Source organism: Ptychodera flava, chromosome 8 (assembly GCF_041260155.1).
Source record: "Ptychodera flava strain L36383 chromosome 8, AS_Pfla_20210202, whole genome shotgun sequence".
NCBI lineage: Eukaryota > Metazoa > Hemichordata > Enteropneusta > Ptychoderidae > Ptychodera > Ptychodera flava.
Window position 1 is genome coordinate 25,333,347 of NC_091935.1, and position 14,206 is coordinate 25,347,552.

General features: G+C 37.0%; 1 protein-coding gene across 2 annotated transcripts in view; it reads left to right on the forward strand.

Annotated features, from left to right (window-relative positions):
* Window positions 1–14,206, forward strand: part of LOC139138874 (F-BAR domain only protein 2-like) — a 59,449-nt gene that overhangs the window by 32,584 nt on the left and 12,659 nt on the right. Inside the window, exons 12-19 of one of the 2 annotated variants that reach the window (XM_070707447.1) lie at window positions 302–370; window positions 4,050–4,104; window positions 5,954–6,135; window positions 6,558–6,576; window positions 6,843–6,876; window positions 7,267–7,409; window positions 7,999–8,207; window positions 8,808–9,022. In XM_070707447.1, coding sequence (XP_070563548.1) covers window positions 302–370; window positions 4,050–4,104; window positions 5,954–6,135; window positions 6,558–6,576; window positions 6,843–6,876; window positions 7,267–7,409; window positions 7,999–8,207; window positions 8,808–9,022 — 926 coding nt within the window. The remainder of the gene's footprint in view (window positions 1–301; window positions 371–4,049; window positions 4,105–5,953; window positions 6,136–6,557; window positions 6,577–6,842; window positions 6,877–7,266; window positions 7,410–7,998; window positions 8,208–8,807; window positions 9,023–14,206) is intronic. The other variant, XM_070707448.1, reaches the window with a different exon arrangement.

A 14,206-nucleotide genomic window follows, 5' to 3' on the forward strand; every position in this document is an offset into this window, starting at 1 on the left:
AATAATATTTGTCAAATTGGATCAATTGTTTTAGGCAATTTAAACCTCATGATTGAAAGATTTAAAGTTTTGCTCAAATTTTCCGTATGGAAACTGACGTCATTTCCGTTTGAAATCAAGAACGAAAGTCGTGGGCCACCATAGATTTTGAAAATTCACGCGGCAGACACACTAGCCTCAGGCAAAAAGTACGCTGAGATGAACATTCTGGGTGCACAAAACATAAATGAGAAATCCTTGTTATAAGACATGTCTGCAAAGACTGATGTGTATTGTGTGTAATGGTATTTACTTCTTTCAGTCTTTTCCGGCATCACCTTCGGCGTCGTCACTTGGTGCCGTGTCTCCTAATTCTAACAACACCCACGGGGTGAGTTCAACTGCTAACATTACTAACCATCTCGAATCCTGGCGTTAAACAAAAAAAAAAGAGAGATGCTTTCCTGTCTGTGAATAATATTAAAATGCGCACATTCGTACACGTTCATGTGCACTTGTGATGTGTTTGTGGCACAAATTTGGTACTTTTCCCCTCAAAGAACTGCACCTTTTTCCTCTTTCCTGTATTTTGGTCTGACCCAGCTGCTCATGACAGCAAGGCAAAAGCTGTGTACGTGTGCATTGTCAAAGGTGAAACAGCATAAAGACCCTGCGATTTGCAGAATGGCTTGCTTGCGTAAGTGGCGATGGCAAAGCTGACAAAATAACATCCCAACTGCATGCCCCATTTCACTCTACATCTGACTGTATGTCTTGGTATACCTGTACTCAAATGAGATACATTAATGTATGTACAAGTAATCCATGCTTGCCACCATTAACCATGCAAATGCAAACATACCCAAAGTTAAATCATCTCTGCTAAAGTTTGGCCAGAGCTTGCTTCAATTACAGTACTTTCCTCAAAGCAAAATATTGTAAACATGACTCTCTGCAAGTATTAAGGTAGTACACACCTTGAAAGTGAAAGACTTAAACTTCGGATCAAACTTTCCGCTGTGAAATTTTCAGCCATACTCCTACGAAGTCAAGAATTAAAATCAGGGGGTAACCGTACAAAATTTTGTACAAGAGGTACATAACCCAACATGTACTGATATTTGAAATTAAAAATGGTGTTAACTCTATTGGGGGAAAGTGAAATTTTAGATTATCAGAAAAAGTAAAATTGTAAAAAATTTTTCTTATTCCAAGAGCTTTAAAATGAGCTCCCACAAGTGGTAGGTCAGAGAAGAATTGCAAAAATTTGAGAGTCCAAATATCTGTCCCTGAGGCGCATTCTACCTTAAACTACTGTTAGGGCACAGGTAAATGTCTAGGGTATGTTGTAGTAATGTGTATTTTATACAATGCAATACAAAATATTTACCCCTGCAAAAAAAAAAATTCCACCAATAAATTTCCTATGTGAGTATGCTTAGTTTGTCACCACATAAATACAGATATTTTGTCTTTCTTGGGATAGACATTCAAAATCAATGATATGATTTTATGGTTACAGTGCACAACGTACTGGTAATATGTTACAATAGAAATCTCACAGCTTTCTTCAAACTGTCCATCTAGAGTAGTGTCATTTATATTTGCACAAAAAGAAGGCCAAATGTTGTTCATTTGGACTTCTCTCGCTGCAGGAACTGTCCAAAGTCCATCTGTCATTTATGTCAACCAATGCAAATGGGTTATGCTATTTATGGAGGCTTCATGCAGCAGCGTGTGATATCTTTCTTCTGTGTGTCCAAAGCAAGAATTTATCCTTCATCAAGTTCATGACGTATTTGGTGTGAAATTTTCATTTCATCTGTAAAGCATATTTCGGTGTATTTCTGTATCTGTATCTTCCGTCTGACTTCACTGTTTCAGCTACATGTACATACGTATTTATTACTTTAGTATGTCAGCTACCTAAACATGATATCTCATTGCCGTCTTTTGTGTTTTGTTTGTTTCATCTTTGTTTGCGTTTCTCATAAACTGCTGTGCATTCGTGTCATTGGCTGATGGTGTGTGCAGTCTCCTCAGTTGCATAGTACACCTGGTGTCTGTGTCTTAAAACGCAAATTTAGTAAGGTGTGGCCGCTCTTTACTTATTTTCTTTTGATTAGCATCCCTATTAAAGCACTAAAGACACCACCTAGGGGTGATAATTTTTTTGACAAAACTACTTAGCAGTGCATACTGTAAATTACAAAACCGGTTTCTTCCAACTTCACAGCACATGCAAATTTCAACTGTCACTTTTCAACACCACCAGCACATTGTTTGTAGTTTTCAACCAGTATTTTTTTGTGAAATCACTGAAATACAACCGTAACTAAGTTTGCTTATAAATGATTTTACCAAAATAACCTAATTCCCTTTCCTATCTACCTAGATTTTGTTCGCTAGTTTAGTAAACATAATTCTGTATAGGAATAAAGCTGATCAGAATATGAGTGATAGAGGATTGCATGTCAAGGGCTGATAGCTGTAACTCTTCATGATTTTTTTCAGTATTTTGGTTTTTTTGGTGTCAACTGCGTGGTCTTTTTCTAATCTCCAAAGCACATTGAAAAACCTGCTATTTAGCTTTTGAACACAGCATCTATACGTGTAAAATTCACAGTTATTGCTTACATTTGAATTCCATTCTTGACCAGAATTCACTTGTGAACAATAAGCAGTGTACACTTGTATTGGCTGAGTTGACAAGCTTAATACTGTATGTCAATGTGATTTGGGGAATTGGACAAGTAACTGTGGATGCCATGAAAAACAAAAATAGTGAAAAACATAAAAATTTACAGCCACTGGCCTTTTTAGTGTCAAAATTGCAGTTTTCTAAAAATTGTTACAAAGACCGAAAATTATTTCAGTCTTTTCTGTTTCCTTCTTAACAATTTCCAAAAGGTTATAATTTCTCTGGAACACAAACAAATTACATGTACCGTTTATGGCATGGTTGAGTAGGGAAAGGAAATACAGCAATTTATAAATTTCAAGGAGACCAAAAAAATTTGCGCAAAATTTGCTGAGGAAGGGCAAAATGTGATCTCATATACAGTTGTGAGGATGTTTCTGCATTTGCAGTAAACTCATTGCTCTGATGAAATACTGGTTTAGTACATGAATGTTATGCACTATGCGAAAATGTCAAAAAGATGAGTCTGTAAAACATGTTCCATAAAGCATGTCTTTTTTTGCGAATGATTCCTCTCTCTCTGCTGTCAGGCATGTTGGAATTCTGGTCACAATGAATGTATAGTCATGCATCCACTGAGCATCACAGCACACCAGTGTTGAACTACATGTACTCATAATAACAATAGTTGTATGAAGTGCAATATGTGTGAAGGCGTAACCCATATTCCACTTCCCAAAGCTCGATGCAGTCCCATGTCATTTAAAGCCTACATGTGTGCTACAACAGTTATGTTTGCCCTGCACAGTGTTGGAAATGCATGGCTGGTGTTTTAATTATGCTCAGCACGTCATTGCAAATATGTTACCCATATCGTTTGCTGTGGTCAGCTTTTGCTCTTTTTACAGGGAACTTCAATATATAGAATATAGAATTGTGCTCAGTGACACTCAGTATTTCACATATGAAAGTAACATTTTATGGATATGCGTACACATTTATTTTTCCAAATTCCATTTTACATACACCATTTCTGCATGTAATGACTAGGTTTTTTGCTTGAACAGTGGGGTATATACTGTATTCAAGTACGCTTTATGTATATCATTGTTGTGAACTCGATATTATGACCAAGAGTGGATAGGTAATTGTTAGGGACCTTTACCTTGAAATAAGAATAGAGAAAACCAAAAATAAAAATTACCAACCTAATATGGAAATGACACAGATTTGGCCAAGGTAAACCTCCTGCAAGCAGTTACTTTTGATTTCAACCATTCATTACTTGACAAGTCACCCACTTTTTAAGTGGTTTGAGCCGTGAACAATAGGCCTATCCCATTGTGCTAGGAAAGCAAGGAGGGGTTAGTTGCCAGGAAGTGGTAGTAGCTTGGTCACTGTGTTTCTCACCAAGTGATTTCCATTTCAGAACATGCCTGAAGTTGACGAGGAAGGCTTCACTATCCGACCGCAGGAAGTAACAGATATCCTTTCAGTGTGCAATGTCAACATCCTACCTCTAGAAATAGAACGGAAAATATAGAAGGATCCTGCCACAACTCTCCCATGACAAAATAAAAATAATCATTTTAAAAACAATCATTTTCTTTCTAAAATGTAAACTTTGACTCGTAAGATCAAAATTTTAAGGTCAGTTCTGTGACATACCAGAAAACTTTTCAGTGCAACCAGGTCATGAGTGGAACCTCTCTCAGTATTTGACATTTGAGAAAGATATGCATTCAGTATATTGTGTAAAATAATTACAGTCAGTGCCATTATTCTTCGGTGGGGCAAGTTGGTAATTACCTACCAATTTAGCTAGGGATATTGCAATATACCAAGGGAACTTCCTAAGCCAAACTCTGTTTTCCTATCTGGAGCGGCAAGATGAAATCTAAACAAACACAGCGGGTAACAAACTTTTACAGCCAGCAATGGTGATCTGATAACTGGGATGAACCATTTTCATGTAGGTTCGTTAAAAGGGCACTGGGTTGGGGAATGAAAACTACAAGGAATAAAACACGATAATGAGATCGTATCGTGCCTTGTCTTCTTTTTGACAAATATACACAACTAGGTTTGAAAAAGCTGCATGAAGTAACATCATTACAGAACATGGTATTTTGTACAAAAGTTTGAGATCACCCCATGTTCATTGATCTTACAAAAGTTGGTCTTTACTGTGTGGTTCACAGGAGTCTAATTCAAAAGCAATCACCGACTCATAAAAAGTCAACTTACAGTCTGTCTTGAAAGCTCCATCGAAATTGGAGACAAGATGACAAAATTGTACAAAGCTACATGAAGTTGAAACTATGATAAATATTGCTCAGAGAATAAATGCACCACAGACGGCACTTCAGCATGTCATCACCCATCTCATCCTCAGTACAATTGCCCAAAACATCCTGGAAGGCCACAATCAAAAAGTTTGACATGACCTGCACAACTAATTGCTTAATTTTTTGTGGGTGAAGAAACCTTTGATAGCAGCCAGTAAAATATTGACAAAATACTTTATTTAGAATACTTGTACTGTAAAAAACCAGCCGGCAATCAGAACAGTGTTCAACATGCTACACGATAAACTGAGCCACACCACACATACAAAATCACTACCAAAGTTCCCTCTGACCAGCTAAATTACTGAAATATAAAGCGGACAGTGGAGTACATTTATGGTTCATCCCGGTATCAGATCACCATTGCTGGCTGTAAAAGTTTGTTACCCGCTGTGTTTGTTTAGATTTCATCTTGCCGCTCCAGATAGGAAAACAGAGTTTGGCTTAGGAAGTTCCCTTGGTATATTGCAATATCCCTAGCTAAATTGGTAGGTAATTACCAACTTGCCCCACCGAAGAATAATGGCCTCAACTGTAACCTGCGTGAGCTTTTTAGCGTATCGCAATATCTCAGGAAAGAAATACTTTTAGCAGAGAAAAACAATGGAGTTACAAACTCTAGTGTCTCAATAGTGATTAAAATCAAAGAAATATTCAAAAAATTTGTATGTACATCATGGAAGGGAGGTTAAGTGCAAATTTCACATCTTGTGATTTAGACTGTGGGTATAGTATGTATTTTAATATTTGACCGAATAGTGACTGGCCAGTGTATTCACACTTTGTGATGTGTGATATTCTGTCAAGCAAAATTTTCATAACCTTGTAACACAAGTGTCTTGAATTCAAACTTCAACTTATACTTTGTAGTAGTCCTGATAGTGATTCCCAATACGATCTAACTTTTCCAAGCTTATATTCGTAGTCAGTGATTTGGTGTACATAAGATTGCTTGATGCAGTGCATTTCCTTGACTGCAGTGCACAGAATAAAAGGGACAGTTTTTACTCCTCGTCGGGGGAGGATTCAGATCAGGAAGAGAGGAGGAAGATCCATGTGGAGATCAAGCCGGCGGTGGTAGCTGAGGGGCAAGGTCCAGCCGTCAGCAACTCAGTGGATGAACTCAAGGCTGCCATTGGAGGATTGACGTTATCGCCATCCCCAGCTGTGAGTAGTCAAGTCCATTGTTAACTTGGCTGTGTCATTTGAAGTTCAAGGGAGAGCTGGAATTGTGGCCGGAAATTGTGTTGTTTCGTAGGGCCATCCGCAATTGTTGGAGAGTTTACAGGAACGATTCCAGGGAGGAATTTATTTTTGTGATTAAACGAGGCCACAAAGTGATTCTTTAATGTCCTTTAACTACCTCACAATCAGAGTTTGAAATTTGTGCAAACTGGATCACTTCAAAGACAATAGTGGTTTCTGAAAGTTTTCTCAATCATGTGCCAGTACTGATAGAACAACATTAATTTGATATTACTACACTTGAAGCAGTAAACTACATGAACATTCAGTAAATATTTCTTCTCCATAGAATAGAGATAAAAGTTGTTTTTCTAAACTTTTGTTTCTGTTATTTTTTTCTCTAGGGAAGGAAAAGCTTTGCCAGTAAGTATATGTTTTAAATACAGCTATAAATCAACAATTTAGTTTGAAAAAGAACCCTTACCCTGAAAACAGTTTTCTGATAGTGCGCCCTCAGGAGACTGCACTAACTTAATTTTCCCACAGACCCTAGTTTGCTTGTTTGTATGCTCATAGGAAAGGAAGAACTTTGTTCTGAAACTGATGCCAAGTTGTCTGAATATCTCATTTCTAGTGATTTCATAATTATCAAAACAAACAATTTTTTATTTTCAATCAAATTTCATCAGATGGTGAGACCAAATCAAGAAAAAATGGAGGCAGGTATGTATCAGGAATACAATTTTCAATTGTGATCCTATGCCATAACATAAAGTACATTTACTTCTTCTGTCATCAAAACAGTGTTAAAGCTTGAGCCAGTGATATTTACATGTATATGTGAACTTGGAAATTTTGCTGTGAAGTCAAGCTTAGTACAATATGTTCTTCCAGAACACTTTGCTTTACTCTTAAGTGCTTTTAATTTATTTGTAATTGCTTTATTTTATAAGATAGTTTGTGAAAGCTGTTTGAAATTCATGTTGATACACCAATCCAAATTTTTTGATTCTTCAAGAGTTCCAGTCATGAAATTTCCTTCAATGTGAGTCCATCATTTGAACAATCACAATATCAGTATTTACAACTCTGTTTGCTGTGTTCCCTCCTCAGTAAACCTAGTAACGATCTGATTGGCTTGGATCTGTTTGGACCGTCACCGGCTACAACGCCGACTGGAGGTAGCGGCGTGCTCTCCCCGATGACACCAAGTACTGCCAACCAAAGCAGCAACACTACACCTGGATCAACAGCAAGTAAGTTGTCGCTGTATCCATTCTCATGATGATACAGTGGTGTGTACCTGTTGACAGCTAGTCCCACAATATCCAGAATACCCTGAGCATGGCATCGTAGTTTGATGGTATTTAGTTTTCATTGACAAACCTGAAAACGCAGTAAGACCACAAAAGAGGAAATGTTTTGCTTCTTATCTCCACACTGTTGATTTTGCAAAGGCAAATCAGTATTTTTTTCACGTTTGTTTAAAAAGAAATTAAAAAGAAGAACATGACGTTGTGCTACTCCCCAAAGCATGTTGAAACAACCATTATTTATTTTGTCAATACAGTGTTTATACATGTAATATGCACTGTTATTTTTTATGTTTGTATTTAAGTCTGGACCAGAATTCATTTAATATTTATCAACAAAAAAAATGCAGTTTATCAATGTATAGGTTGAGTCGACAGCCTATACATGGATCAAGCTCAATATTGTGTATCTCAACATGTTTAGGGAAGTAGAATAAGAAATTGAACTCGACATTGAAGACAAAAGTAGTGAAAAATCATCCAAAGGAACACCTGGCCTTCTAACAGATCAGGCAATTATGATTTGTCACAGGTGCTGACTTGTGGGGCTCAGTCAGTGGCAATGCTGACAACCTGCCCTTCGATACGCCACCAGCTTTACCAGCTAAACAGAAACACGGAGCAGCGCCCTCCGGTGGTGGAAATAACGCTGACAAAGCATTCTTGCCACCGCCGTCATCAGCTGCCAGCAACAGCATTGTACCACCGCCAAGACCACCGTCACGGAATAAGAAATTAGCGGTGAGAAACTGCTCAGTGCTATCAAAATGTTGTAGATAATCTTGGTGTCTTTTTATTAGTACAGTACTGGGTAACTTTTGAAGTCTAAAATCAAAATCTTGCATAACAAATACACTCATATCTTGAAAATGAATGGCGAGATGAACCATACCGATGATAGCTCACTCACTTTGGTTTCTGATGACATCATATGTCTCTACCATATTGCATGTATTTTGTGTGTGATGTCAATCCTGGAATTGTACATCTCATTAAATTTCTTATCCAAAATATCCAGTGAAATATTTTGTTGCGATGTAAATTCCTGACTATGTTTTGCTTAGAGTATTGTAAATAAAGAAAAATTCTGCTAGAAAATGTTTTTAGGGGGGAACGTCCATAAACCTATGTGCACTAACAAAATGTATATGCAGAACAAATAATTTACTTTCGACTAATTTAATAGGTCAGCTGGAATTTAAGGCCGTCAATTGGTTACCATTGTATTCTGTGGTGTAACCAGATCTTCAAAAGTCTATCTGAGAATGAAAAGAAAGTACTGAAATCTGCATCATAGGTTGAAATCTCTAATATTTAAAAAACGTGGGTTTTTTTTTGCAGCGATCAAGTCCAGTGCCAGATTCCACCTCTCCTTTCACTCTACCTCGCCAGGACAGCTCATCCTCCCTGTCCTCAATGACGTTCGGCGCATCGCCAGTGGTCGGTGGATCACGAGGTCCAAGCCCGTTAACGCTGGGCATGTCAGACACGATACCGATCGCGGCGGCCTTTCAGGAATGTGTTAATGCTTATTTCAAAGGCATTGACCAATCAAAGTAAGCAAAAATCTTATTTATTGATTTCTTTCGTACATGTGATACACAATTGATGAGACACAATGGATGTACAGACTGCATAAACTGTATCTCTATGTTTGAGGTACCATACATCAGACAAATTTGGCTACTTGTTGTGTTTTGCATCTGGCTTACAGTCCTACCAATGTTACAATTGCATCGTATTCCACATGTGTTATCTCACACATCAGTGTTTTCCGTAGAGCAATTAAAGCACAGTGGCCGCTACTCTTTAATTTTGGTAAAACAATAGAAACTCATTAGCATAACAATAAATTTAATCGTTATGCTGCTATGCTATCAGAAATTCTCGGGGAGTGACATCATAACAATATCCCATGTGATTGTTTCTACAAGCACGAAAATTACCAATTCAATATACATAAAGCAATAAATGCAAAGCGCCAGATTGGCTTTATTAGACATTTCAAAACATACTTCTGTGCATACATGATCATAGTAAGTAGCGTGATGGACAATGTTTCTTTGTTAACTGTTAATGTTCCATTTTGCTTTTAAAAAATGTCCTGATGTATTGTTTATGTCATCCAAAATACACTTTTCAGTAGTCTTGTACTGAAAACATCACTACCCTAGTGTTTTCTCCAGGTTTCTCCCACAAGGGGAATGTTGCCCTCTTCTTGAAACTTTGGGGGGATTTGGTTCTGATTGAGGGGGACTGTAATAAATTATGCAAATTGAAATTATGGAAATTAAGATTTTTTTCAAAGTATCAGCAACGTAAGGTTGTAGCATTGATCAAATATCAAATAAAAGAAAAACATTCACACTTCATTCATTTCAGTTCACAGTTTTGTAATCTGGAGGCAAGTTGATAGCTTTTCAGCAGTATCACATCCTTCTGCAAATAGAAAGCTTGTATGACTTTACTGTGGCTACAGATAGTGGATTACATTGTCTGTATACTATGATGCTTCATCATAGGCAATAATCATGAAGTGGCATGCTACTAGAAATACTCTGTGTAAATCATAATCCCAAACCTCATTGTATAAGGGCGACACATGCTGTGTTTGTGATCATTTGAAGGGGAACTGTCATTTGATAGGTAGGGATTTGTGCAATCCCACCTTCCTGAGAAAACAGTGCTGCCCTTATACAATGTGTTGTCCTATCAAAATCTCATACTCCGCAATTTTCATCAATTTGAAATTCGTGATACACAGCGATAGAAAGTAGTCCGTGGGCTGGAGGGCCCACCGTGCACCCCCCCCACATCCCTACTTCTTGGTATTTTTTTGTTCTTTAGGACCTGCTGAACAAGAAAAAGATGTTAACATTGGATATTTTGGGATGCACTACCTATCTGGGCTGGTTTTTGATTTGCATGTACCGCAAAAAATGGCGAAAATGGGTAGGGGTAAGGGGTACTATATCCTCCCTACATTGAGTAAACTAGCATGAAATAGCACAAACTATACATTTTGGAAAGCTGAGATTCTGCTCTTTATGAGAAACACCAACTTTAGCAAAATTAATTTGTGTACGTAGAATAGGAAGACTTTAAAATGAATTTTTTTGACAATTTTGAAATTTTTTACCCAAAATACCATGTAACAATTGTGATTTACTTGTTATTAAGCAAAATTTTGACAGCTTTTGTGTTTGAATTATTTATTCCCACATATTAAACAAGAAAAAAAGTGTTAACATTAGATATTTAACTATACACTACTTCTCTTGAGTCAATTTTGAATTGCGTGTATCTGTATGGAGTGTGCAAAAGCTAGGGGTAGGGGTACAACATTCTTTCCTTGATGAAGTAAACTGGCTTGAAATGCCATATACCTTATAGTTTTAGAAAGCTGAGATACTGGTCTTTCTTAAATGCATAAAGTTTTAGTGAAAAAATATGACGTCATAGAATTGGATAACTTTAAATCGATTTTTTCTGGTAATTCAGTATTTTTAACCAGAAGAAAATACGATAACTATTGTTTCCTCCTTATGAAGCAAATCAAACACATTTATGGATGTTATTTACTAATTGCAATGTGCTGAAGAAGAAAATAAATGTCAAAATTGGGTATTTACCATGCATTATTGTCTCTAGTCACTAAAATAGCAAGTTTTGCTACATTGGTATATCGTGAATGGGCATTTTATCGTTATGCAATGAACTAATGCACAGCCTTAAAAAGAAGACTCGAAAACGTGCACACATAGTCACATTGCTATTTTCTTTTTGAAGTTAATAGATTATTGACGACTGTCTATTGTTATCATTTAATTTTTAAATATTTTTCTGTAAAATAATTTTGTTAAGGCGTATTTGGAAAATTGTCTATGCCTCCTTGTCTTACTTTATATACAGCAAGCATTACTAACAATCTGTTAGGCCGAGGCTAGAGGGGGCGTCTACGTGCACCTCCCCCCCTCACCCCACAGGATAACAAACCTGTAATTTTCAGAAGCCTTGGGATCCCTAGAATAAGAAATGGGATTTTAACAGACAAAATATAGGGACTCAATAGCTGTTACGGTCATGTTTTGAAGGGTACCACAAAATCACAATTTTGTGACCCACGTCGATTTTTGTCAAACCTGTCTTCTTGTACGTGATCTGCTGAGCTTACTGTTTAACATGACCTAGGTTATGGGGTATCATTCGAAAGGTGATTTATTCTTCTTGAAAATGGTATATAGCAATATGCAAAATTGTCTATAGTTTTTATGAAATAGGGCCATAATTTACCCCATACCCCAAAGTTTTATGTCACAAATTACTGTCAAAACTAATCTAAATTCCACCAATTATTTACCTATACATAATACAAAAGGCAATACTGTTTTTAACTTTGTGTTATTTGCTACAGGTACATGTTAGAAACTTGGAATAAACTTTTAACAGAAAAAATATTGGGATCCTGTAGCTGTAACAGTCATATTTGAAGGGTACCGAAAAATCACAGTATTACTGACTGGCATTCGTTTTTGTTAAACCTGTCTTCTTGTAAGTCTTCTGCTGAGCTTATTAGTCCCCACGGACACCGTCCGGGGGGACTTATAGGTTTGGTCATGTCCGTGCGTGTGTGCGTGCGTGTGTCCGTGCGTGCGTGCGTGCGTGCGTCTGTGCGTCCGTCCGTCCGTCCGTTCACGCAGATATCTCTGAGATGCCTGGAGCGATTTCATTCAAACTTGATACAAGGATTACTTCATATGTCATACAGATGCACGTCAATTTGTTTTTTGATACGATCCAATATGGCCTCCAGGCGGCCATTTTATTACGATTTTTCATGTACAGAGCCATAACTCAGGCATGTTCCAACCGATTTATTCAAAGTTGGTACAAGGACATTGACCAATGTCATAGATATGCACGTCAATTTGTTTTGTGATACGATCCAATATGGCTGCCAGGCGGCCATTTTATTACGATTTTTTCACGTACAGAGCCATTACTCAGGCATGTTTCGACCGATTTTATTCAGAGTTGGTACAAGGACATTGACCAATGTCATAGATATGCACGTCAATTTGTTTTGTGATACGATCCAATATGGCTGCCAGGCGGCCATTTTATTACGATTTTTTCATGTACAGAGCCATTACTCAGGCACGTTTCAACCGATTTTATTCAAAGTTGGTACAAGCTTATTGACAAATGTCATGGCTGTGCACGGCAATTTGTTTTGTGATACGATCCAAAATGGCCGCTGTGCGGCCATTTTATTAGGATTTTTTTCATGTACAGAGCCATTACTCAGGCACGTTTCAACCGATTTTATTCAAAGTTGGTACAAGGACATTGACCTATGTCATACATATGCAAGTCAATCTGTTTTGTGATATGATCCAATATGGCCGCCAGGCGGCCATTTTATTACGATTTTTTCATGTACAGAGCCATTTCTCAGGCATATTTGCATGTTTCGACCAATTTTATTCAAAGTTGGTACAAGGACATCGACCAATGTCATAGCTATGCACATCAATTTGTTTTGTGATGCGATCCTTTATGGCCACTGTGCGACCATTTTGTTACGATTTTTTCATGTCCTGAATCATAACTCAGACATGTATCAAGTGAATTTATTCAAAAGTATTTTTATCACAGACCTAATGAAGAGGACTCTATCCTCTCTGAGGACCTGTAATCAAAATACCCATTAACAAGTGGGGACTGTGTCATCAACGATGACTTGTTTTGAACATAACGAGGCCAATGGGGTACCATTAGAAAGTTAATTTACTCTTCTTTAAATGATATGTTGTAATATGCAATATCTTCTATAGTTTTCATGAAATAAGATCAAAACTTACCCCATACTCCAACGTTTTATGTCGCAAATTACCATCAAAACTAATCTCAAATTATACCAATTATTTTCCTAGACACATTACAAAAGGTAATTCTTGGTATAAAATATATTTCATTTGGTACACAGACATGTCAAAATATGAGTTAGACTTTAAAGAGACAAAATATTAGTATTAAATGACTGTTACTGGCATGTTTTGAAGGGTACCGTGAAGTCAGAGTATTACCGACTCGCATATGTTTTTGTTAAATGTGTCGTCTTGTAAGTTTTCTGCTGAGCTTACTTTTCACCATAGCCTAGATTATGGGCTGCCATTGGAAAGACAATTTATTGGGCTTTAAAATGACATATTGTAATACGCAATATCTTCTATAGTTTTCATGAAATAGGACCAAACCTTACCGCATACCCCGAAGTTTTATGTTGTATATTACTGTCAAAACTAGCATTTAATTTCGATAAATTCTATAAAAAAGACAAACTTTGTATGAAACCTATTTGATTTGTTACAGAGACATTTTCAACTATGAAAGATACCATTAACAGGATAATTATTGTGATTTAATAGCTGTTAGCATCATAGTTTGAAGGATAGCAGGATATATGTTGCTGAAACCCGTGAAATTTTATTAAACAAGTTTCCATGAAATTTATCTGCCTACCTTTATTTTATCCGTAACGCAGATTATAGGGTATCAGTACAAAGCTTTTATCACTCTTTATTTTAGCATATGATAAAGTGCATTATCATCTGAAGTTGTAATGAAATGGCAAAAAACTTACCCCAGCCCTTAGTTTTATTTGCAAACTACATCTGTTCGAAAACTTTGCAGTTTGCGAATTTGGGATATGGGGTAAGTCTGGTCCTATTTCATGA